General features: G+C 38.7%; 1 protein-coding gene across 2 annotated transcripts; it reads right to left on the bottom strand.

The window, feature by feature from the left end:
* Positions 1-910: 910 nt before the first annotated feature.
* Positions 911-25,734, bottom strand: tmem214 (transmembrane protein 214). 2 transcript variants are annotated; one of them, XM_015347892.2, is made up of 17 exons: positions 25,480-25,734; positions 20,599-20,801; positions 18,883-19,033; positions 17,798-17,932; positions 16,416-16,498; positions 15,646-15,751; positions 14,469-14,550; positions 14,005-14,106; positions 12,396-12,537; positions 12,059-12,150; positions 10,611-10,659; positions 7,793-7,900; positions 7,160-7,277; positions 6,143-6,239; positions 4,287-4,455; positions 2,683-2,834; positions 911-2,453 (listed from the first exon to the last, which is right to left on the bottom strand). In XM_015347892.2, the coding sequence occupies exons 1-17, from the start codon at positions 25,517-25,519 to the stop codon at positions 2,327-2,329; spliced, it is 1,956 nt and encodes a 651-aa protein (XP_015203378.2). In that variant the 5' UTR covers positions 25,520-25,734; the 3' UTR covers positions 911-2,326. The 2 variants fall into 2 exon arrangements, with proteins under 2 accessions (XP_015203378.2, XP_015203371.2); XM_015347885.2 differs by lacking the exon at positions 25,480-25,734 and adding an exon at positions 24,825-25,148.
* Positions 25,735-26,530: the final 796 nt, after the last annotated feature.

Genomic DNA, 26,530 nt, shown 5'->3' with positions numbered 1-26,530 from the left:
GCAATTATTTAAGGGCTGTGGAAGAACGTTAAGATGTTCGAACATGCAGTTCAAGCGGATATCTTAGCTTCCTTCTAAAACAGTTGGATGAGATCCTGGGATCGATTAACTATTGTCAGATGAGGAAAATCGTTCCTTTTTCTTGTACCCTTTCTTACATTCTCTGGCCCAGTGAGATAATAGACAACAGCAAACTTCAGAAGACAAGTTTACAACGTCTACTGCTATTATGGACAGATGCATACAAGAACCGAGAAGGGAACTAAACAAATGGTAAAGTGTTTCCCTACTCCAAATAGGGCTCCCTAAATAAGAGATTTTTTAAATGGTGATTTCTTTACTGATGGACCCAACAACAACAAAAAACTTTACACAAGTCATTTACCTTAATCCCAAAGAGCTTCTTCAGTGCTTAAATTAATTGGGCATGTTGTCATCCCAAGAACAAGAAGACAAGGTACAGTACAGCTGGCGTAACACTTTAAAGAATTCCTATTGTCAAACCTTAGAGAATGGGGTACTGTGAGAGGTTTCAAGATGTTTTATAACACACAACAGTATCATGGAATGATGTATTGGAACGCTTTTTTAAATCAATATTACAGGTTTAATGTAGTATTCAATCTATAATGCAAATATATTGCATTGTCTGTTTAGTAATCCAGATTGTACAAGACAGTATTCTGGGTAATAAAACCACAAAATAGGATGAAATACTGGATGATTTCACAGTCTTTTTCTTAATGTGTCAAGGATCACTGGATGTGAAGTGCTTCTTATTCTGTGGTTTACTACAGTGAACACGACCGTAGATCTTACAGCCATCTTCTTATATGATAAGGTAAGAATAAAACACTGGATACCCAAGAAAGATATTCATCATTTTGTGGAAGTGAGTGATTATCTGCAGTTAAAAGGTAGATCAGATAGACTTTATTTCAACACGCACACACACACAAGATTCTCAAGTGAAGTAGTGCATGAGACTCTTTCATTTAAAAAAAAAATTCTGTACATGGAATAGAAACCCAACTACTTTGAGGATACAGACAGCTGTGGTATCAAACCTCAGTTTCTGCACTGAGCATAAAGAAAATTTGATTTTGGTCATTCTATGCCATTCTACTTTTTGGAGAGCCCAAGACAAAGCTTACAAGGTTAAGTGAAAGCATAATTACAAATGTACTTTCATAGCCTTCACTCTGTAAACATCTTATTCTGCTCCGCTGAAGATATACTTCAGGTGTAAGACTTATTTTCTCAACTGACAAGACAGTAGTAATCAGGAACAGCACTGTTATATCAAAACACTATCAAAGACCTAATAATACGTGAATAGTGTTAAGAATTTGCACATAAACACAGACCAGATACTTTTAAAAATTGTTTTTTCAGTTTAGGGATGGTAAGGCAAGATTAAAAAATGTAATTACTCAATTGTAAACATCAGCTTTATGCTAAAAATAAATGCAGAATTTAGTACTTAACATTCTAAAATGTCTCTTGACTTTTAATATTATTTTCAATAGCACAAGCTGGCTAGTCTCTGGTATGCTTCTGATGAGCTAAAAGATTTGATTTTTTTCAATTAATTAGGGCAATTACCCTACTAAAAATGACCTGATGTTGAAATATTTTACAGAAAGCAGCAGTAGTAATCACAATATCAAAACAGTCCAGTGCCTTTCCCCATTGATATCTCATCTTTACTCTGGGTACAGATTTAAAAAAAAACATACAATAAATTTAAGGAAGTGAACTTTAACTGGGTTTAAATAAAGTTAATACCACCTTCCAAAATGGCCCTGCAAGAGGCTTTAAAATTCATTCTCATGTAACAATAGAAATTAAACACAAACTAAAATTACCCAAAAAAATACTAAGTCTGTGTTAACTTGAGGTCTTAAGAAGTAGTTCTTTTTCACTGAACCTTTACTTTAACTTTTGTTATCCAGATGTGTAATCAGACATGGTCAGCTGAAACCGTGTAGATAATAAATGGCAAAGCTGATGCATTTTTCAAAGGAAAGCCAGCCACTAAAATCCATCTTTCCCCATTTGGCAATTTTCCGTGAAATAACACTGCCCAACAATTAAAATCCTGAATATCACTTAAAAAAAATGTATACCTCAAAGTGATCAAACCATAGGTACAAAATGAGTCGGATACAAAATTCCATGCGGTTTGACAAAAATCTTTGTATTTGTTTGCACCTAAGTGGAAAGTCTTTCTCTGAGCAATCATTAAAAAGCACTGGTGGTTTCTGTTCCCGGTGGGGAGGACAAAAGGAACTCAGTCTCTGGGGTTCAGGGTCACAGACACTTCTTACTGTCTTGACATTATTGCAAATGCCCAGTTTTTAACAGCAAGAGTTGTGTTCTGCACATAAGTCCAGGTGGAATTAGAAATGGATATTAAATGGTTTTGAATGCAGGGCATGGAAACTTCCCCACTGCAAAAAAAAAAGAAAAAACAATGATTAATAAATGGCAAATCTTTTATTTCCTATTGCTTTTTAGATTTTAGAATAATTGATTAAAAAAACATGTAACCGCAGAAACTGCTAGACAGTTGTGTAGCACATCAGTGAATATCTGTATATAGTTTATCACTGATGCTGTTCAATTAATTCTGCATGGTGCATATATGAAAACACTTTGGAAGGAATAAAAAGATCTTACTTGCAAGATTCTACAAACTTTTGCCAGCTAAGCTCCAGTGAAGTCTTCACATACACCATAGCTGGCTGTAGGTAGTTCTGATGAATGAATAACAGCAACTCCTTCAAATATTCAATGAACTGAAATACGTTATCCGGGATGTTGGCACTGAGCTAGATTTGGAAGACAAAAAACATAACCGGCATGGGAAACAAACTTGATAAAGAATACTATACTGTACATCATGAAAGACAAATTTTCTTAAAATCAGTGAGCATATTGGTTAACTCTTTTGATTTTTAGGATTTCCCATTAGTCAATATTGTATAAAAAAAGTAAAAAAAGAAACAGATACTTTACAGATCCAAAATTTTGGTAACCCTTTACTTCAGATATAAAATGTTTACCCTTCTTTAAGGCTGATTACTACTGATGTGACAGTTATCAAACTCATGCCACTAGGTGGCATGCCAATGGTGAGTAAAACTTACCTTTTCTTAGTAATAACAAGTACTAAAATTATAACACCTTTTACACATTTTCTATCCAAAAACACACATACCAGCATGCCTGTCATAAAGAAGGCATGAATTTGTTCGAAGTGAGACTATTTTGGGAGTTGCAAAAATACTTGAAAGTAATTTATGCAGGAGTTACCCTGTAGTGAAAATTTGGTATTGCAATTTTTATTACAACTACTCAATCTAGAGCTGCCATATTTTTAAGGCTCAGTGAATAGAGACAGCACAAGGAGCATGGGGGCCTGCAGACATTCTCCATCAAAATGCCCACTTGACAAAACCATCCATCTGATGACCTGCTGCAAGCTCCACAGTGCATACAGGAGAGTCATAGCCTGTTTTTCCAGTCAGCTCTTTCTCACCAGCATCACTGAATGCTTGCAGATGTTCGAGGTCACTGGTTCAATTTAAGGGGAACTGCAGTCCCAATTTCTCAAACTGGTTCATACGTCTCAGTAACAGGATACTGTATATTCATTGAGGCTATAGAAATATTTGATGAATTTCAAATTAAGCACAAGATTGTGAACTTTATGAAAGCACTGCAAGTCACCATGTTGTCGCAAACTCATAGTCACTATAATAATAAATGCAATCTACTTATTTGCTCATACTATACATCACAGGTCATGGAGCAGACATTTCACTGCAGAAGTCTTCCGGTGTGATCTGCATGTTGTGAGCAACATTTCTATTGGATTTAAAGAGACGTATTCAGAAGCCTGTTTCTTTACAATGTAGTAAGGATACAACTTGTCACTGGAAGTTTTGTTGCCTCGTTCTGAATCACAGAACACGCTGCTGTGTGTACCTGGAATTCTTTACTGTGTATATTTTTCTTTTATTGTGTTCTGAAATGCACAATGCTGATTTTTTCTAACCCAGAAATATAAAAACAGCACTGCAGTTCCCCTTTAAAACTGAGGAGACCCTGACTGACTAATGCCTTCCCAATATTGTAGTGCTCGATCAACTGTGCATTATCGCTTCCAAGAATCCAAGTGACAGTGGCCTAGGATCATGACCAGTGATGCTGAGACCACAGGGCTCAGCTGAGCTGAGTGAGTATGGGTAACCACACTGAACTTGAAACTCCCATCTTACCCATTCGATAAACCTAGGAGCATTTTCTTGAATCCACGTGATCTGAACGGAACACTGCTCTACAATGAAGGCAGATGATGTCTTTGTCTTTTCCAAAGCAACTTCCAGGAAAGGACCGAGCGTAGTTACTGCCTGAGAATAGTAGTGTGGTGCATTGGTCTCCACCCAACTACAAAAAGAAGAGAATAAATTCCATGTTGGAATCAAAATGGCACACTGACACTTACAGAACCAGTCTATTGCAAGATGTGAAAAAACACTGAAATATACAAACTATTTACAGGGAAAATAACAGTGGGAATATGTAAAACTGACTGGCAGACCACCTTTCTCTGAGCTATTCACTCACAATACGAACCCTGCAGAGGTCTTTCAAATTCAACACTATAAATTAACAGTTGCTTATATGTTAAATGCATAATATGCACATATACAGAAATGAAGACTTGTTCTAGTGGGAATACGCCAGAGGGAAAATTTCAGTTGTTTGTATTGCATGTCTGAGGTGATGACTTTGCACTAATTGTTACAAGCATAGAACAGACTTTGTAAATACCGTAGATTAAATATGGAAAACAAACAAAGTCTATTCAGGGGCATTTCAGAGAAGGAATTAAAAAAACTGTTTACATTAGGCCCTGGGTTCAACTGCATGCTGCCTACATCAACTGGCATCCCAAAATTGTCCCTCTGTTCCCATGGCTGCATCCTGTCCAGGGTACACCCTGCCTTGAACTCTTTACTTCCAAGATGGGTTCTAGGTTGTTGTTACCCTCACTATGTATGTGACTGTCCATTAGATCAACTTTGGGGAAAAAAACATCTGGACAAAATCACACAATCTAAGGTCACAACTGTGGAACTTCACTCCGTGCTAGTGAGCAGACACTAAAATAAATATGAAGCAGATTTGGAGACAGACTTTTTCTCTGGCTGAAGTTCTGGCTATGACAACTGAACCAAAGTACAGTCAACTGCCCCTTTACCAGGGGGTAGTTTAATTATGTTGAGGAAATTGGTGTGGGTTCTTTCAGTCGGATTACTTAAAAATGGAAGCTGAACTCTTATTTTATGGAATTTACTTCTACTAATATCTACATTACTGTATTTGTGTTAATGTGGTTTACACATTCTTCTTTAAAACAGACACTGCACTATCCTATGTATAGAAAGGAGGTTAACTCTTAAATAAGTTCTCCAGTATTTAAGTGTTTCGCAGACCAAAAAACATACAGACCAGGTTAAAATGAAACCAGACAGAGAAACTAGAAAAAGATATGAAAGATAGAGGTTAAAGAAAATTGATGTATACGATCATGTTTTTATCCGTTTTACCTGTTTAACAGTGGTAAATGCTAAAGAGACCAGTAGGTGGCACTCTTCCCTCTGCTCCAGAGTTCCCAAACCAAGTATTGTAACTGTAGACACTGTGTGCTATAGGAGAGTCTGTCCACTAAATAAGTCGAAACTGTGGTCCTGCAGTGTCCTTGCTAAAGTCAATGTTGCACGTATACAGCCTGCCCTAACTGCTAAAGCAATTTCACAGTTGTCTTAATCTGCAGCATCGTGGATCAGCTGGCAGAGAATAGCTGCCATTTAAGTTGGTGTCGCAATTCAGTGAAGGATGAAGCAAGTCCCCAGCTATGCATTCTGGGATCATTGGGAGTGAAAACCATTACATAAGTTTATCAGCAATAATTTCTCAGTTTGTCTGTGATTTTGTTCTATCTAGGTCTCTACTCACCACCCATTACCCAGAAAAATGAGAGCTGCATATATTTCAGGTTAAGCAAATAACCCCTACAGTGTCCTTCACTGAATTTCTGAGCACCTTGTAAGGTAGCTTTGCTACTAACCTGTATCCCTCTTGAGAATAATGAGAGATCTTACTCCAGGCCTGCTCAGACACTGACATCATTCCTGACTGCTGCAGGACATGTGCACAGGAAGAGGCTGGAATTTAAAATGTCAAAAGGTAAGAACATACACAACACAATCTCTTTTTAAAGCATAAGGATCCTATTGTACACTTTTACAAAGGCAATAACCATAATGAGATTGAATAGCTTCTTATTTACAGGTAAAAATGGTTCTGTGAACTACAGTTGAGGTCAGAATGTTATGGAATATATGGCCTTGAAGGCACAATGCATTTTAACTAGACCAAGTTAAGATCATTCTGCAGTATGCCTGAAAATAAATTACAGAAACTAATTTTCCAAGAAAAAGTCATTGCTAGTGCTATACCACTCTTCATGAGTTGCAGTTTGCGTCTATGTCTCGAGAATGAAGTTTTCAATGGAAATAATCTCAAGGATGAAAATCCATCAATGTAGAGGACTGACTAGTCTGGGAGAGAATGGTTCAAAGCCTGCTGAAAAAGTCAGACACTGTAGAAACTGCTTAAAACCAAGGTGGCAGCAGTGCTCTCTATTTGAATTGGAAATAATTCTGGGACTTGGACATTAAGCCAAAGCACCCATTTGCAGGCATAAATGTACTTTTTTTTCTCTGTGCCGGGCAGAGTGGTACATCATGTTCAGCTTTCTGAAGAGATTTGTGAAGCTAAAAGACGGCACTTATTCCGCAAAACATGCAAACAAATATTCCACCCTCCACTTAAAAAAAAAGGGACATAAAAGGATGCCTTGATTGCTGTTACAGACCACAGACAGCACTGACAAAATAGCAGTTCAATAAAAAAAAATACAAATATTAAAATACTAAGGTTGCATTTTTAATTCAAACTTGTTCTAAACTATTTGTAGAGATTTAGCCAACCAAGTCAAGTTTAATAAATCGTGGGTGCCACCCCACTACACTGAAACCACTAGCAGAGTCTTTTGAATACAAAGGAAAGAAAAAGGACTTGCCTTTGAAAGAGCCGTGTGATCTCACGTCGTGGACGACGAAACCAGACGCAAACACCACCAGGGCCAGGAGCAGGCGAGACCAAGGAAAACCATGACCCTTCATTTTCAGCTGCAGGCGCTGAGTGGAGCAGAGGGAAAATGTCTGCCAAGTCTTTAGATGGAGACTAAGCACTGGCTTCGCCACACATTTAAAAGGCCACAAAGTGAGTGTAAATGCTGAATTCCCTTCAATTCCGATAACTTTCAAAAGAATACTGCCCTTTCGGAACTAGGTGCCGTCTGCAGACGGCGATTTTGACAAAGGGAATTTATGTCTGGAACGTCCAGAAAGAATAATGAAAATTCAAGATGTTTAGGAAGGCAAAGGTCTGTTTAGTTTAGTTCTGGGAAGGTAGTCACTCAGGCGAAGACGGGTAAAAAATACTTGCAAGTAGTAAAATTAAAGGACAGTTTATGCCACAGAGATCACAAATCAGAGATGGCAAGAGAAGGTGTGTTGTCACAGTCATGGAGCCCAAAGAGAGCCTGACTCGTGCAATGCAAAGAAGGCCACTAACGGCTCACCTCAGTGCATAGCGGCTATGAAGACTATGGAGCCAGAGCCCTGGAAAGAGGAGATGCAGGTATTCTTACATTGCACAGAGAACTGCAGTCTTTCAAATCTTGTGAATTTGCAGATGTCCTCATTTCGTCATTGGTCACCTTGAAAGACTGCACGGTTTCCTGAAGAGATTTCTGAAGCTGAAAAAACAAGACAGAATTGCATTAATGGGAAAATAATTGGCTCGTCCTACCCTCTACTTAAAAAAAAGGGCAGGAGAAAAAATGTTTATATTGCAGTATATACATTTATATACACACTCCTATATTGATATGTATATTTTGGGATAATGACTGAGCTCATACTTATTATGTTTAGGTTAAAGGCAGTATGATGATGCTGCAGAGGTAGTGTAATTGTGAAAAATAGGCACAGGCTCTTAATCCATATCTATGAAGGCCCGAAATTACTGTGATAATCGGGAATACATCAGGTATTCTGGGGAAATTACAGAAATATGCAGAATCTGCCATTATTCAATAATTTAGTGGACCCTGATTCAGCAATGTAAACAAGCCCATCCCACTACTCTCATCTGAAAATAAATTTATGGTATTATTATATTCTGTATTAATGGACAGAGAACAAGACCTTGACCTCAAGTCTGTATTAGGAGCTAATCTTACATTCACACACCCAGCGCATAAAACCTCACACATAATACCAGGGCTCAGTGCAGCATGTCACAGAAGTGATGGCTCCTCCTTGAAACCTTGACAGTGCAGATCTATGCCATGTTGAAAAACAATCACTGGGCACTGTGCATTTCACTGCTCTCTAGGAAACTGGAGCTCAACAAAGCACAGTGCTCCTGTCCTGTTCTGTTTTTAGCACTTTAAGCCTATTTTTAAGAGATTCACACACCATGAGCAAATAAGGATTTTGTTTTTTCAGAAATGCAATCTGACTGTCAAAGAGAACTCCGCTTCTGCCACAGCTATAGTGCCTTGCAAAAGTGTTCACACCCTTCTGATGGTGTCCCATTTTGTGAAGTTACAGGATAAAACAATACATACCATTGTTTCCAACTTTGTATTTTATCAAGATATGAAAGCTCAAACTAAAGACTTCAAGGCAAGAGAAGTCACATGTCAGCAAACGCAAAAACAGATTGAAATGCATGTATTCGGAGCTATGAAATTAAAATTTGATAAAAGCAAATTCTCTGCTCTGAGAGTTCTGCAAAGTCTAAACAAAAGAAAAAGAAAAAAATGGAAAGTGCTGAAAAGGATTGTACTTTCATTTATTACTTTTGCTTTAGAATAAAAGGACAAAATCTTAAGAACAAATGAGAGGCGACCATTCAGCCCATCTGGGTTTTTAGATAGTAGGTAATTGATTTGAGAATCTTACAAAGCTGCTTCTTGAAGAAAGACAAGGTATCAGCTGGGAAACTTGTTCCATACACCCACTACACTTAAGGTAAAGAAATGCCTTGTATTCTGAGGAAAACCTTTTTGTTTCTAGAATAGTTCATATCATGCATAAATTAATTGAATAAAAGTCATTAAAGGGCTATATCACTCAACAGCTAGAATCAGATAGGAAAAAAAAGGATAGCTTTATTTTAAGTTTGTAATTTGTAATATCAGTGTTCACTGCTATTTTTCTTGTAGTGTAGAATTTTCCAGTAGAAAGCCGCATGCTTGGGTGAAACACAACCCAGAGCTCAATTAAAAGTGCACTCCCAGGAACAGCCACAGGAGGGCTTATTTTACATTAAGCAGGCCATGCCATGTATACAATGGGGGTATGCCGTTTTCGATGGAAAGTGGAAGAGAAAGGGAGTGGAGTGTGTCAGTTTAAAAATGAACTACACCGCTGCAGACACTACAGAGGAAAAATCGTAACTTAAACCCTTTGCTGAAAGGACAATGTACACAGCTGCAGTGTTTGAGATTCTTCTACTGTGAAATGTTGCCATTTTGAAACAAGATAAGATTTTATTGTCCCCTGAGGGAATTTTATGGACACACAGCACTCCTGTACATTTAAATAGAATGCAAACAAGAATAAAGAAGAAAAGAAAAACATTGCACATTATTACAAAAAATAAGAAAAACATTGTACATCACTCTATTGCACATGTACAGTATAACACATAACATGTAACATTTATAACACATCACAAAACATGTTGCACTCAAGTGGGTTGTAAGAGCCAAAATTATGTTTATCATTGACATTTGCGTTGAAAGCTTTAATGGATAGTAGAACAAAGGAAAATTTGTATCGGACTTACGTTTGGGAACCCTAAAACGTTTGCCAGAAGGAATAGGTTAATATTCAGAGTTGAGGATGTGGGAAGGATCTGATATAATTTTTCTTGCCTGTTTGATTATGGATTTTTCAAAGATTGTCTGCAAGGAGGGATGGTGTTTCACTCCCATGACCTTCAAAGCTGTCTGGATGAGGTGGGTAACTTGAGATTTTAAATGAACTGATAGATTACCAAACCACACTGAAATACCGTATCTGATAATGCTCTCAATTACAGCACGGTAAAAGAGTAGCATTACTTCCTGTCGAACCCCAAACACTTAGTCTTCGCAGGAAATATAAGCGCTGCTGAATTTTGGAGCAAACTCTCTCAATATGAGTAGTCCAGCACAGGTTACTGTCTACGTGCACACCTTAGTACTTATATGAATCAACCTGAGTGATAAATTCATTGTGGATTACTACCTGTGAGGTAGCAAAAACTATTGCTTTTGTTTTTTTTAACATTCAGAATTAGGCTATCGTTGTCACACCATTGCACAAACCTTTGGATTTCTGACATGTACACAGATGAGCTGCTACCTCTATGCATCAGCTCATGTAGTTCTATATGTAGTGAATCTGACTTACTTTTGGCGGTAAAGTATTCCAAGACTGAAGCAGATTATTCAGTAGAAGGCTGACAAACAGGGGGGAAAAAAAGCTGAATTAGTCAACAGCATGAAGCATTCATTACACATAAATAGAATACCTAGAACCTAATGCTATGGAGCTTTGGCTACTTCATTTCACAGAAAATTAACAAATTTTTGGGGAGGAGGTAAGGAATTATTTTTTTTTCCTCCTTTGTGTTTGATGTCCTTTATTTAAGGGATGATAAACAGCCACATGACTTTGTTGTGCCACAAAAACCCAACCCAACCCCTAGGGCCATTTTGCAAGATTAGGACACTAACAGTAATGAACAATCTCTCCACACTATTCCTTGAAAACAGAATACTATAACACACAATTAGTTGTACTTAGGGATAATGTTATCTTTGTGTGGATGCAGGAAAGTGACAAACTAATATTGACAAACACCCTTAAATATGCACCATGGCCTTTTATTAAAATGTCACAAGCATACACTTCAGACAAATCACAAGGCAGTTACACAACTAAAACATTTAAGTCAACCATACATTTGTTTTGCCCTTCCTTTTCTGAAAGAGATAAACAGATTCATTCCTTTACAGTTTGTGGATGTACACTGAGCATCATAAGAAACGCATCACCTTACCGCAACCACTTCACAAAGTTTCCTGGCATCAACAGTGAAAGTCAGAGGCTAGTAGCATGAGTCACCAGATGGTAGCAATAAAAGCAACACATGCATTGCAACAGGCAGCAGATGGATAAGGACATGTGTGCTCACTGGTGGTGACCTTAATTTGGGACTAGTATGCTCAACAGGGTTCATGTCTAGTGAGTAGGGTATGCACACTTTAACAGTACAAATATTATTTTGCAAGAAAGGCATTGTCACAAAAGCAGCATGAAGACATGCACTGCCCTGCTGTAATAGTGTCACATCAGGAGAATCCCTCAGGAAAGGAAACAAGTGGGGTTGCAGAACCCTTTCTAACAGTCACTCAAGTGCATTGTGGTCCATCATGCATGATCAATTAACCAATAGGATTCTAAAAACAGGGAGGCACAGTGGAGCAGTGATTAGCATTGTTGCCTATCAGTGCTGGGACCCTTTGTTCAATTCTGAATTTGGGGTGCTGTCTGTGAGGAGTCTGCATGTTCTCCCCATGATCACATTGATTTTTGCTCCGAATTCTTCCCACAGTTCAAAGACGTACTGGTAGATAAAATAACTTCTGAGAAAACTGGCCCTGGCGTGAGTGTGTGTGCCTGTATGTATGCTGTGATGGACAGGCATTCCTCGTTGAATCCATTTAATTAAATAAAATGAATTGATGGATTCTAAAAACATTTAAATCAAGATGCAAAATCCATAGGCTTTATTCTTCTAAAAACATACATGCTTAAACAGAAGCCTAGCTTAAGTTTAGAGAAAGATTCCTTACCTAGATTGTGAAAGATGCTTTGTGTACAACTGCCTCCAGACACTGAGGCTCTGAGGATCCAGTGATAAACACTCTGTGAGACTCTTCAGGAGCTAAAAAAAGAACTTTATTGAATGCAGCACTGGACTTTTTTGTCAAGATTGACCTTCAACAAAATATGTCAAGATTTTTGAGAACTGTCTTACTTGCCAACAGTGAATGTCAAATAGATATCAGGAATCTAAATGACACGCTGTTCCCACTTCCTGACTATCTTCTCCGCAAAGACGAAACTTTGAAAAAGGGTTCACAAACCACAAATACTTCATCAGAAAAGAAAGCGGGTTCAGCAACTTACCTCTTTTTTCATGTCTTCAGGGCAGTGAGGGGTAGCCCTGGAGAGGAAGGATGGGAAGTAGGTGTGTAAGGTACACTCTGGTTTGGCTCCATAGGCTAGAACTTTCAACCTTGGGTACAGGCGTCGTAGCTGGTCCTGTAGACTGACATGGAAAATATCCACTTTACAAATAGTCAAATCAGCATTTCTTCTCTATCCAACTGGTTGCTTAAAACAAGTAGCGAATGTGTAGCATTCCGATATTTAAGTAATACTATAAAGTCATCAAGTTAGAATATGATATTAAAAGGTATAAAAAGAACAGCAAAAAGATTTACAGTAGTTTAAGTAAAGAATACTGGGGCCTCCTGATTGGCTAAACTAGAGACTGCAAGGTCAGCTCTGTGTTGCAGGTTCAAGCCTGGTCATATCACTAGTTGACTGCATCTTGGTATTGGAATCCCTATGCAGAGGTAGACAACTGGCTGATCACCACAGAGAGAGGACAGTTGGTCAATCAGGGCTCTCAGTGATGCAGGGACCACCGCAGCCTCCCAGGTGCGATCAGTAAGGGACATGCCTCACCTCCAGTCAGCATATAGTGATGTGGTAATAGACTCAAAGGTGTGCAGGACAGAGGAGGTGGCCTACAAACACATCCTCATTTTCCCTTGTGCAGTCATGGGCTTTGTCACTCAGAGCCAAGATGTGAAAAAACACTTGGCTATTCCTCAACAAGCTAGAAAGGTGATGATTCTAAATCTAAATTACTTAAAAGATGACATCAGTATTTTTCTTGTAGAATGAGCAACACCTATGTATAATAACTATTTGTCATAAGTTAACAAATCCGGTACTTAAACAGTAGAATGTGGATCTCTTAAGAGGCACAACACTCAGAAGGATGGACTCATACATAACATTAGGAACGAAAACATAGCTCCAAGTGAGTATGCTTGTCCAGCATTTGTTCCAGAAGAATGACTTCTAACTAGACTACTACCACATTGGTAACACATCATGGTAAACTTACCAAAAGGATTGGTACACTTACCATGGTTTACTGTGGTTTCCTCTGGTGTCACTATGCTTTACTACACTTGAAAGTGGGAATGCAAGTTTACGACAGTGCATCAATAATAATTGCTTACACTTATATAGCGCTTTTCTGGACACTCCACTCAAAGCGCTTTACAGGTAATGGGGACTCCCCTCCTCCAATGTGCAGCATTCACCTGGATGTAATGAAGTAATGAAGCCAATTCATAGATGGGGATTATTAGGAGGCTGTGATTGGTAAGGGCCAATGGGAAATTTGGCCAGGATGCCTGGGTTACACCCCTACTCTTTTCGAAAAACTCCCTGGGATTTTTAATGACCATGGTTTTATGTGTGCTCACACCTGCTTAGCTTCAGTGGGCTGCCAGTTGTGAGCTGCAGAGTGATATGGCTGCTGGCTGCCAATCAAGCTATTCCTAAAATTAACTATAAATGTGCAAACACTCTATAATACATTTACCATGGTAGACGGTCATAAGGACCAGACACCAGCTCAATGGTTATTAATCTGTGGGTATGTTTCACTGAACATCTGGTACAGAAAATTATTTTTCCTCCTTCCCTCTATTACCTGGGTATCAGTGCATTTTTGGGCATAAAGGCAAAATCCAGCAGAGGGAAAAATTCTTTTGGTCCCATTATTCCAAAGCCTTTGGTTAAGTTGGCATGCAACCTAAAAAAAAAGATTGGAAGAATAATTTTAGATTTCAATATACAGTATTGTGAAACACAGCAACGGATATGATCCAAGCATTTTAGACTATAGTTCATATTACTTTAAAGCAAAAATACTCCTTAAAAATCTACATGAACTTTGTATTTACTTTAAAGTACTAACAAACTGCTAGAATTGAAACCTAGCATCCAACATGCTCAGATAATTATATTTGCAACCTCTGACAAAGAGGAAAAGAAAGCTTACTACTCTTCCTCTTATTAGAAAAGTTGAAATGTTATTTTCGCCATTTCAATTTCAATGCAAAAGCCTTGATCCAATTCCAACAACGTTAAAGTACATGATAAAAAAGTGCTCACATTAGAAGTCTTTCCAGGTAACCAATAGCAAAAGATGAAAGTGCTTTAACACCAAGAACTGGAAGCATGATGCCAAGCCACACTGAGGGGAAGAGAGGCAGAAAACACAATCACAATACATAGAACTCAGATTGCAGGGAGCATGTCTGGGACTTACCCTATTCTAAAACATAGTGAGTTACCGAGCAATTACTTCATAAACAGGTTCTTACACTATGTCCTTACTGTAGGAAACTTGTTTAAAAATAAAATCTAGCAATTCACAGCATTAAACCTGCTTGGCCTCTAAACTTTTTTTTTCTCCGTATACAGCTAATGTCCATTGAGTCTGGGAAGATGGATTATAAACAAACTATAAAACGGATTATAGAATTTCATTACTTTGTTCTATATCTGAAACTGTGCTTAGATTTAAAATGACAGAGAGGGATCCTTTGTGTGAGGGAGTTGAACATTCAAACAGTGCAAAGCTGTAAAAAAAGGGTATCAATCAATTAGGGCCACTTCTTGGTTATAATGTTTTTAAGTTCATACTTCTAAAGTGAGGCAGACTCAGAATGACTAGAAAATAGCCAAAGCTGTTTGTTGGAGAATGAATATTGAATGTTGGAGCTGTTATGTGAGAGAATATATATAGTTCAAACCCCCTGAAGCTGTGAAACAATTCACTTTAAAAATCTTGAGTAACCAGATTAGAGAGCCAACAACAATGAGGTTTGACTCTGAGCAATGAACGGCTTTTGAATACAATGAACTTTTACCTGCTTTGCTAAGCAGACCGTGACCTTTCACCAAATGGCATTGATTCTCACAAACAGAGAGAAACCTGCAGCTGTCAAGGCAGCTTTAAATTTATCTGCTTGGGTTTTGGAGGCTAAAATAAAATAACTTCATATGTATAGATATGTTATGTATACACTATATGTCTACATTCCGCTTTATAGCCTCTTTAAAGGACCTTAAAATGTTATTTTTCAGTATTGTAAAGGAAAACACCAGTTAAACTCCCTTTTGTCACCTTCTAAATATCAGATCCTGTGACTTGAACAGCAGTGCAAGATGAAAGTCCTTTTTTTATGCTGGGCGTTAGATGCACCTTGAATTTTGCACAGATTCATTACCTAGTAGAACTTTATTCCCTTGTCCTTGAGGAGAGGAAGGAGAAGACACCACTTACCTTTGAGTCCTTCAGTAAGGTCTGTGAAGCCGCACTGCCCCAAAGCCCACATGATAGCGAGGCACTTCACTGGTCTGTTCTGGTGGGATCGTAACAGCTCCAAATGCTGCAAGAAGCAAGAAGGAGGGGAAGACTGCTTTCAATGACCGACACAAACAAGTAAAAACGAGACTTGTTCATCGCCATTACATGACATATTTAAAACCATCCGGATACTAGCTGCAATGTAAATCTGAGAACATTTCAATGGCTTGAGAGCATAAGGTGTGATTCCAGTTTCTTACTTTATATAATAATAAAACTAATTTGAATTAGTGATACATTAGGCTTGCACTACATGTTAAAGAGGAATGATTGTATATACAAAGGTAATGGATATAAAATATTAAATTGCAAAACCTGTCTCCAGGTGCCTAGATCTGACAGACCCATTGTGGGATCTGACCATATGGAGAATCAGATTTTGATTCAACACCTTTGTTGCCGTCACTGGAAAAATGAATAAGAACAAGGATGAACTTCAGATCTAAGTTATTACATGAGCAGATACAAGATGCTATAAAGCCCACCGATAAAATAACTGGGTTCGTGTAGAGACGTAATTGTTTCTGCATTACATACCATTGTTGAGAACTATAGCAGTGTAACACTCCCAAAAAAAATGTATAGGTGAAAGCCAGCCAGACTAAACACTAAAATACTTAAAGTATTTTATTTATTCTTTCCTTCCTTGCTCAGAAAATAGAGTAGCAACCCTTGCCAGTACTCACATCAGGCAAATTTAAAGTTGCAATTTTGGGTTTGTCCAGCATTATGGCTTGAATGCACACTCTGTAGCCATGCAGTGCTTCACCTGTAAAGACACAAGGTATTTAACGTCAGTGCACATACAAGTCAGAAATAAAGAGCAAGGAGAAACCAAGGCTGCCTTGCCTGCTATCTCTTTCCCTACATTAACAAAATGGGTGCTAGAATTAAAAAGTTTCAGAGAAAGCTTGTGGTGTTTCTGTCCATTATTCTTCATGTGAGACAAACCGATATACTGTAGTTGCAGTACTTGAACCAATATTTCCAGGCAAAACCCTCCTGATGTCAAATTTTACAACCTGGAGGATCAGTTACATCAGTTAACCGACCAAAGGACCCTACTGATTATTCAAAAGTAGCCAGGTGCCACAGGGATTGTGCCAAGTAGTCTCGTCTGTGGGACTGTGGGCTCCTGCCGACACAAACTTTGGCACACATTTTAGAAATGCAACGCAACTACAAGTCCTCAGTTTGAGAATATCTTGGGAGACTGATGGGTCTTTATGCCGTTTAAGAGCAGGGAAGATATACGGGGAAGACTAGATGAACAGTACAGTACAATGGTCATAGTAACGTAAGTAACAAAAGGAGGGGAAAATGTTTTTGCTGATCACATCCTGGTTACACTACCCAAGCCCTTACTCAGAAAACCTAAAACAATGAGCACAGCTACAGGTGTTTGCCTAGCTGCTAAGAGGCAAGCAAACATGAATGGTAAAGGGGGTTTTCTGGTGGTTTATACTGATTAACTTCATGATAAACCATTCGATTACTCAACAGCCATTGAACACTGCATAACCGGAGAGACGAAAAAAAAAAAGGAGAGAACAAACAGCGTCACTCTCCACTTCCTAAAAGCCTGTGCCATGCGAGAGCACCTTATCCATCTTGGAGATCATATTCTTGCAAAGTAATCTGAACACCATAGAGAGCTGCTGTTTTATTTCAGGAAATCCTGATCTTTTTTGTGGTATTCAGAGTCTAAAAATGTTGTCTCATATGGTGAAATGTTCTCTCTTTAGAAAAAGGAGATTGATTGCCATTTACCTCTGAGCATCCATTTTGAAGGAAGGGAGATTAAGTCCATTTATTAGCATGCTAGGTTGTTTTTGTTTTTGGTCTGTTAAGGTTTTGAAAAGTGTTTTCGGGTTAAAGGAATAGAATAATCCGTCTGTAGAATGTAGGCCTCTAAAAAGACTTGGAAGTATGAGTTAAAGATAAACTGGTTTACGCGTGCTGTTTATTAATAAATCTTTGTTTTGTCCTAGTTTGATTTTGTCCTTGACTGCTCCCTACAGTTTGTAACAATACTTTAACAATGCAACTTCAATAAGGCTGTGCTCACCTGATGACCTGTCCATCTCCCGCAACATAGTGTAGATGCAGTGATCAAAGAAGTCCTGCAGTGAATCAGAGCACTTTCCCAGTAAGACCTTAATGACATGTTTCAGCTCTTTGCTTGCCAAGCTATAAGGGTAATCTATCCAGGGAAAAAAAACAATTATAAAGGTTAAAAGATTAATGGGAATCACTGATGTCAAAACTACCTCAAGTCCATTCAGAGTATAATCTCACTGCCAAGTCCCTATACTGATATTATTTATAATAAGGATAAGGTTATTTACAAAATAGCTTTTTCGCCCAAAGTAACAAAATATTTGTTTTTCAGGAATTTCTTGTATTTCAGGTTCCTGGGTTCCTTCCCAGTTTTATGTAAAGTATCTCACTAAAGATAAGAGAACCACAGATGTTGATAGGTAACCAAATGGCCTCCTCTTTTTAAAAACCCTTCTTAAATGATGTCCCAGGGACCAATCTTCCCCATCTCCAACCAGCTGTGAAAACCACCTTTCCTATTCATCCAGCCATGTTTTTCTTAAGAGGACAGGACTTGGCATCACGTGTTTCCCCCTTAATGTTTCACTGCTTTAGAACCACAAAAATCCTCCTGTCCCCAACTTCCTCACTCCTCTCACGAATGCTTAATGCTGGTAGTCACTAAGGTGCTGATTCAGAACTCAATACTATTGGCATCCAGCTGGATAATGGAAACATACTGAGCCAATTCCTTCAGGGCCAGAAAGCCAGGAGCCATGAGCTTCCTACAGAACTCCATCTGGAGGGAACGATTTAGAGACCGTACAGAGCTAGAGACTCTAAAATCATTAAGAGATGATGAAATGAAACCTGTCTGGACCTAGTCGAGGAGGGACTGAGGACAACTTTTGTGCAATAAGCATGTTTAGTTAATTTGGATTTTCTTTGCTTGGTTGGTTGCTTGTTTAAACAACAGGACAAGCCAAGGGAAATTAATTTTTGCATTTTTTCCCCCCACTACTGTAACCTAAACTTACTGTAATACAGTTCAATATGATTTTTTTAACAGAGGTGCTGTGACATTCATTGAAATGTAATGGGCAAGTGACTGACCATAGGGGTGGTTGCTGAGTGTGGGGTCACTCTCGGGGGCCTGCAGCTTGTAATTGAGGTAGCCGGCCAAGTCCTTGACCCACACAGAAGGGTTTTCTGGGAAGAGGTTCTGGCTCTTTTCTAGCTCCTGCTGGAGCTCTGCGACATCAAACTGCAGAAAACAGGATATAAAAATAAAGAATGTGAGCTAAAGAACCAAATGTTAAAACTTCGCAATTAGTCTGCTTATGCTAAACAAGGCAGCAGAATAAGAAACTTGTTTAATAGCCATTTTCCCTTTAAAGCCTCTTTCCTTGCACTACCTACAACATACTTATTCACCCAACACATGGAAATTGCATACTTAAAAGTTCACGGCTGCACCACATAACACATTTATGAACGAGCTTTTAAAAGGATTTTAAAGAAAATGGTTAATACATTTCTAATGATGATCATTTGTACAGACAAGCCTGAGCTTGTGATATCAAAATTGGAATTGATATCAAAATTGGGTGATGCACCATAGAAGGGAAAAACATTTTCTTCTAAACGCGATGCAGACACATTAAATTGGCATGCTTACTGAAGAGCACCAATTAAACAGAAATCACATAAGCATTGAGATGATTTGATTAATCAACAAGTGAGTTAACTGGCCTTAAGGCGCTTCATACCTCAGAATCAAAAACAAAACTCCGGGAACAGTCTCTCCTCACAGTGCAATAAATTCAATTCGGACAGGACTGAATTGAATTGATTAATTTTAAAATTCCAGTGCATCAAGGCTACAAAAGATGCAGGAGAGCCACTCGAGTAATGAGCTGAGATTCCCAGATTTTCCTCATGAGAACTAGATGGGATTCGAGCCCTGGGAAGGATACTTCTCATTAGCCAAACCAACCGACCCAGAATGATTCTGAGAGATGGGTGGGACCCTGAGTAACATGGAAACCCACTCAAACATGGAGAGCAAAAGCAGACTTCACACTGTGCTCCTTTTTTGCACATTCGTAATGACAAAATGACAAACATAATGAAAACAGATAAAGGGCTAAGAAGAATCACTTCTTCCAATCAACCACGCATTATCAGAAAGCCACTAATTCCTGGCTAGGTCTTAGCAAGCTACCTCTTGTCCTAGAAGCACAAGGTCCAAGGAATGACTGCATCCTGATGAAAAGCCAGTTCATATTAGGATACACAGAATTTCAAGACAACCACTAGCTCAGGAAGCATATCTTCCAAATGAGGGCAGAAGCACACAGGGATGGGGAGGAATATGTAAAATCTGTAGAGAAAGTGCCCCAGGCTAGAATTGAACACGGGACCCAAGAGCTGTGAGGTAAAAGAATTAAAACTCCACGCCACTGTTCCATCACAGTTCTTCACCGCTATAAATTTGATAATGCACAGCCCAGCACGTACAGTATCAAGACAGCAGGAGCTGATGGATCCAAACTACTTGGCCTGTAGCCTGTAGAGTCTCTCCTCTAAACTAAGCAATAAAAACATTTTGCTGCAGGCAAGGAAAACAAAACCACCTTTATAAAGCAGTCATTACTTTCAAGTCATTCTTATGCACTTAGACTTAAGAAACAAAGATCTAGAGGAGGAAGAAAAGAACAGGTTCAATGACATAGCACAGGTGATTTTCCGTATCATGTTGCACAAAATAAAAATAAAAAAACAATTTCCAATTCAACAGGCAGCTCGCACGTTAACAAAGTGTCTAACCGCTTTCATAGCGTCCTCCAGCGTTTTAAACTTCCCCGATTTCTGTCCTCCGTCATTCCCGGGGGATTTCTTTGTCGGTTTCCCCGAACTGGCTTTCTTCTGCTGTGGCTCTGGCGCTGATACTGGGGGGACCTGCTCTTTATTCAGCTTCTTCCCCAGTCGCTCAAAGCCCTCGTAGATCGTCTCGGACATTTTCAGCGGGGCTGCAGTAAATTCGGAAAAACAGCAACTGTTATTACTACACAAGTCTCGCCCAGGACGGGCCGTGTTAAGTACAGCACGTCCGGCGCCACATTTCGCAAGAGATGGTTGCAAGAATTCCAAAGCAAGCTCTGCTGCCAGATTTGAAATAAAAAACGTTCTAGGTATTAAAAAAATGTCCAGTACAATCTTTCTAAATGCCAATAAGCAGGAAATATAATTTCACCATTGTGAAAAGAGAACACTCTCTGAAACCCAACATTCCAAATTAATAAAATTAATTTTAAAAGTCTTGACAAAGAGCCTCTAAAGACACATTTTATATAAGAAAGTAATCCAGCAATATTACCACAGGGTATGCATTACTTCAACTGTTGCTGATCTTATAAATCACAAATATTACAAAAATTGACTTTCTAATACATACAAAGTAATTTTTTCCAAAGGCTTTTAAAATGATGGTTAACAAATAAGAACATGCCATTTATCACATTCATAGAAAGTTACAGTACATGCCATAGCTGCCAGGTTCTGTAATTATCCCTGCACTATTCTGATATTTTATTTACCAGAAGCTATGCAGACTGAGTTATACTGCAATACACTGCTCAGCTCAGCAGTTATTAAGCTTTTATGACTTTCAAGTCTGAGAATGAAGAGCCAGAGGGTATGAAACACAGCTGTAGGGAACTCTGAATGACTTTTTGAAAGATAAAGACTCCTCACATCTTGAGGTGACCCATTTGTCCCTTAGTGTACTAATTACAAGACAGTATTTCTGTTGTTAACCCTAAAGCAGTCTACCCTATCTTGTAAAGGAACAAGTAATATGTTTATTCCATGCTGAAAAAAAGAAGAAAGAGAACACAATGTTTCAGCCATGGAGCCTTCTTCAGGTTTTTTTCAGCATGGAATAAACCTATTACTTGTTCCTTTGCAGCCTACGCATGCTGACACAGCTACCCACCTGAACTACTACCCTATCTTGTGCCTTATTAGTGGTTTTAAGTAATTCAACAGAGATATTTTATTAGCTGGCAACATGGTTCTTAACTACAACTTGATATTTCTTTTAAAAAATAAAACAAATAATGAGCTGGTTTATATAGCACCTATATAATTATCTTAAACCACAAGTGAAATCAGTCCTGCTACTTTCCTTTGGAGAACAACTGTTACAAAAATGCAATACAGCATTTGTCAGCTCCACAATTTCATGTTAACATCTGAAAAACTGCATTTTTAGTCCTCCCACGTGTTTTGAGAAGAGCAGACAGAACATTACAGACAAAGCAAGAAGGAAGCACAGAACAGACTTCCTGTGGGTAGCAATGAAGGTGTATATGAAAGGTCTTTGTACACCAGCACAAACATCTCCAGTTCTACAAAGAACCCTGACATCAACAACTACCTGTAAAGCAAAGACTTTCCTGTCATAAATATCTGTAGTCTTGTCAACACAGAGATGCGTTTCTATACAACAAAGCAGCTCATCTTTCGAGACATCGAGAACAGAGAAGCCTCGAGATGCCCGTCAAGTTAAGAAAATGGTGTTGTGTTTTAAGACAGACACTTTTAATTAACATTCACCATCATGTTTTGGCAAAGTAGAACCTATTCAAGACAGTCACAAAAATATCTGGTCTAGGCCTAAATCAATAGGCCTCATTACTGTCTGGAGCAACAATGAAGTGGTTTACACCTTTGGATTTTTCCAGAATGACTGCGCTACAACACTCACATTCACAAAGGACAAAAAAAAAGTATTCTTTGGGACTGCAGGATATTGTGGGTTTAAATAAGGAAGGGGCTTGCTACTAAAAGTGAAACATACATTTTCTGTGTGAATATCCCATGAACAGTAAGTGACCAGACATCTTCCATTTTTTGCTATGTAATGGATCAAATGTAGGAAATAGTTTCGTCTGGATTTCATACGGCTGCAGCTACCAGATCCATTTCACAAGAATAGTGATGTCACTGCATTTTTGAAACCATAGCAATTTGCATATTTTATTATTAGAAAAGAGTAGTATCTGTGAGGAGCCTGTATGTGCTCCCCATGTTCACAAGAGTTTCCCTCCAAGTGCTCCAGTCCAAAGACATACTGGTAGGTTAAATGGCTTCTATGAATATTCTCCCTGGTTTGTGTGTGTGTGTGAGTCTGCCTGCCCTGCAAAGGACTAGCGTCTCATCCAGGAGGTATCCTGCCTTGCGCCTGTTGCTCATCAGGACAGACTTCGGCTTCCCTGCCACTCCGAAAGGGATAAAGCAGTTAGAAAATAGATTCTTAGAAAGGACCTCCAACTCAAAGATGCAGTAACAAAGCAAACCAGAAACTTTCAGAAGTAAAGGTACTAAAAGATTGCAGAGAGCCATAAATCTCATTAAAATAAACATTACTTGCCATGAGCTTCTTCAATTCAGAAAACAATTCCTTTTAACTTTTTTCAGCACTAAATTAAACAATGCTGCATAGTTAAGTGTTATGCTTCAAAAAAACTAAACATGTATAACCCTTCCAAACAACTGTCCCCACTCTCTATTGTATATGCTTGAGGGAACAAACTTTTTTTGAATCTAATGCAAACAATATAGCCAGTGTCACTGAGACATTTTCCTTAGTGTGAAATCCACGTTTTATTTGTTTATAAATTCTTACCAGATACTGAACAAAAAGCATAGATCCGCGAATGAAAGTGTGCTCATTACACTACCTCATAGATTCAAAGCAAGCAAACTTCCAAAGGGGCTGTCCTAAAAGCTCTGCAGTATAAGCAAATTAACTATACCGCTTCCCTGCTCTTTTTATATGATAAAGGAACCAGTTGCTACATCATCCTCCCCCAAAACAAACCAGATGAAAAGTATTATCGGAGGCAATTAGTGACGGTATGGATTCTGTATTCAAAACACTTAAATCCTCATTACCTTCTAAGGATTTGTGTATTGAATACTGTTCCCTGTACGAAGTGTCTTTTGTGCACTGAAAAGGGATTACAAAATAATTGTATTTAAATTGCAGCCCAGGAGGCCGGTAAAACGTGTATTTACATGAAGACATTTCAGGCATCACAAATCTTTCTGCTCACTACCTATTTTAATGCAATTTACTTATTTCTATACAGGTAACCTGTTGTCATCACCTGTTTTCACACAGAAGCAGCTGCAGGACACAAGCCTCACTTCTGGGCGAACAATAGCTCAATTAATTGGTACATAAATTCATGTTCTTTTTTCGTCGGGCCTCCATCATGAGAAAGAATTTGACATCTGCGTCCTCCTAACGGATCATAAAGTCATTACGGCGAATGTTACACCCCCGCAATGTCTTGCTCTGAAAACGATTAGTGTAATACAGCTATTGAGCTGACTGACGAGCAAACTGCAAAACACAGAGAAACATGCGGCGTCTCCGGGTAAGATCGTGAGCTCCGCTTTCAACATGGAGGCGCTCATTATTACCGGGTCAGGTTATCATGACGTTTCCTCAAAATGAACATCTGGTAGCAACCACACGAAGTAGCCAACCTCTAACTCCTAAAAGAGGTTTCACCCTTTAGTTATTTATTTTAAAAAGACACAAAACTCGCCCAGCTTTTTGCGATTGTTTTTTGACAAACCGGGTTATTTGCCCTGCCACCCTTCACAATGTACGAAACACTTATTTTTAATGCGATTGGATTTATTTATGCATTAGACCCTGTTAGTGGCATGTAGGACAAAATTAATTTGATCCATTACCGCTCCAGTAACATTGTATGCAATGTTTTTTTGGTATGAATATTCCCGGGGCCTATGTATAATGAGTTGGGGGGCAAAATAAGTTTAAACTCCAAACAATTAAAATAAATCTCGGCAGGACATCGATGTACCACACTAAATACGTGTGGACCATCCTGTCGGTTCAAAATCATGCTGCCATTTCACAGCAAACAGCTAATGGGACTGCAAAACTCGATTCAATGGGCATTTCAGATAATTCCGCTTAAGGGGAGAAAAAGGAACTGTCTCTCTTCACTTACGAGCTGGGTCGATCTTGGGCATGTTAGACTCGCTCAGAGCTTTCCTTCCAGCCGATTTCTTATCAGGTTGTTTCTTTCCTGCAATGTTCGGCTTCTTGCCTTTCTTTACGACTTCCCATTTACCGACTGAACCATTATTCGCTGCCGTAGCCATCTTCGCCCTTTCCGATGTTATCCTGGACTAGAGAGACTAAACTGGCAAGCGTGTAGCTGGGGAATATCGACTTCCACCCGTAATGCCTGCGCATGAAGAGCAATAATGGGCGCTCGGCTGTCGCTGTCTGAGGATTTAAATGTCTGTTTGCCACGTCTCCTTGCCATTGTGACGTCATAATGACTGTATTCTTTCAAAATCATTCAAACGTTATTCAGCGAGAACAGCGCCCTCTACATGTTGGCTACTGCGATTTAATGTCACACACAACTCGTTTTATTGAGAAGAAACACTTTGGGAGAAAAATCAAATAATGATTTATTCATTTATATCACTACATTTTCTCCAAATAAACTGCAAGTATTTATATATTGCGTTAACCTGTTAACCATATACCGATTTTGCAATCAGCCTTCTATAAATTAATGGTTTCACAGTGAATAATTAAGCCAACATCATGCCTAATTTTTCAGTCATGTTACCTTGCAATTAACAACGTACCTGTTCTGTACCTATCATCGCCCCACAGACTACTTCCCATTCGAAAGGATGACGATTGTATTAATTTTTCCAGTGCTCACCATATTGTACAGAAAAAGAAAATGAACTGTATGTGTGCATGTATGCAATACTGCGGTTATTGAAAAAATGCTTTTGCTGGTCTAGATATAGAATTTCCTTTTTAGCTCATTCGTGCCTGAAAGAAAAAACGAGCATCCTGCAAAGTCAATACAGGCAGGGCCGTGTAGGAGCCGATGTGTGTGTCGCGTCTCGTCTGCTAATACCTTGTGACGGGGGCACTGAGACAGACACGGGCGCGTGTGGCCAGGACGTGCTCACTAAGCTGTACGCGTCACGAAACCTCTCGCCTCTCTCGCTCAAGTTGAAATTGAGTTCAGATTCTGCGCTTTTAATTTGATAGGAGAAATATTATAGTAACAACGTCGTTTGGAAATAACGCCGCTCGCAATCTTAGCGAAGCGAAAACTCAAAAATGGAGCAGTGTTTCGTGTGTACACTTATACATGTACACCATACACTTATACATGTACACATGCATGTAGGCAGGATCTGTAATGACAACAAAATACAGTAAACCAGGATGAACTGTTGATGCCCCTGAACTTTGTTTTTCTGGTATCTGAAACCAGCAGTTCAATCTCCACGTCATCTTCCCCATGATAAATTTGTATCCTTTGAGGATATTTAGTAATTTTGACAGTCATTTTAAATTACAAGATGTTTATCACATAACATATAGTAGAGCATTTGTGAGCGCCTTTAAAATATTCTTCTTAAAATATTCTTGACATTTTCAACAAGTCAACATTAACCTAAGCCTCATTCAGCTAGCAGCATCTAGATTATTGTAGTTTCCTGTTTGTTTTTAATCAGTCATGATGGCAATAATTTGTCTCGCTGTCATCAGGGTGGGTGTGTGCAGTGACCTTGAAAGAGTCGCATTCACCGTCCTCATACATTTTCGCGAACGGGCAGAATACTACTATACTATATCATATGTGCAATATGTAATCTAGGCTTCACAGTTGAC

This window comes from Lepisosteus oculatus, chromosome 2 (assembly GCF_040954835.1).
Source record: "Lepisosteus oculatus isolate fLepOcu1 chromosome 2, fLepOcu1.hap2, whole genome shotgun sequence".
In the NCBI taxonomy this organism is placed as follows: domain Eukaryota; kingdom Metazoa; phylum Chordata; class Actinopteri; order Semionotiformes; family Lepisosteidae; genus Lepisosteus; species Lepisosteus oculatus.
This window is presented reverse-complemented; position numbering and strand designations above follow the sequence as displayed.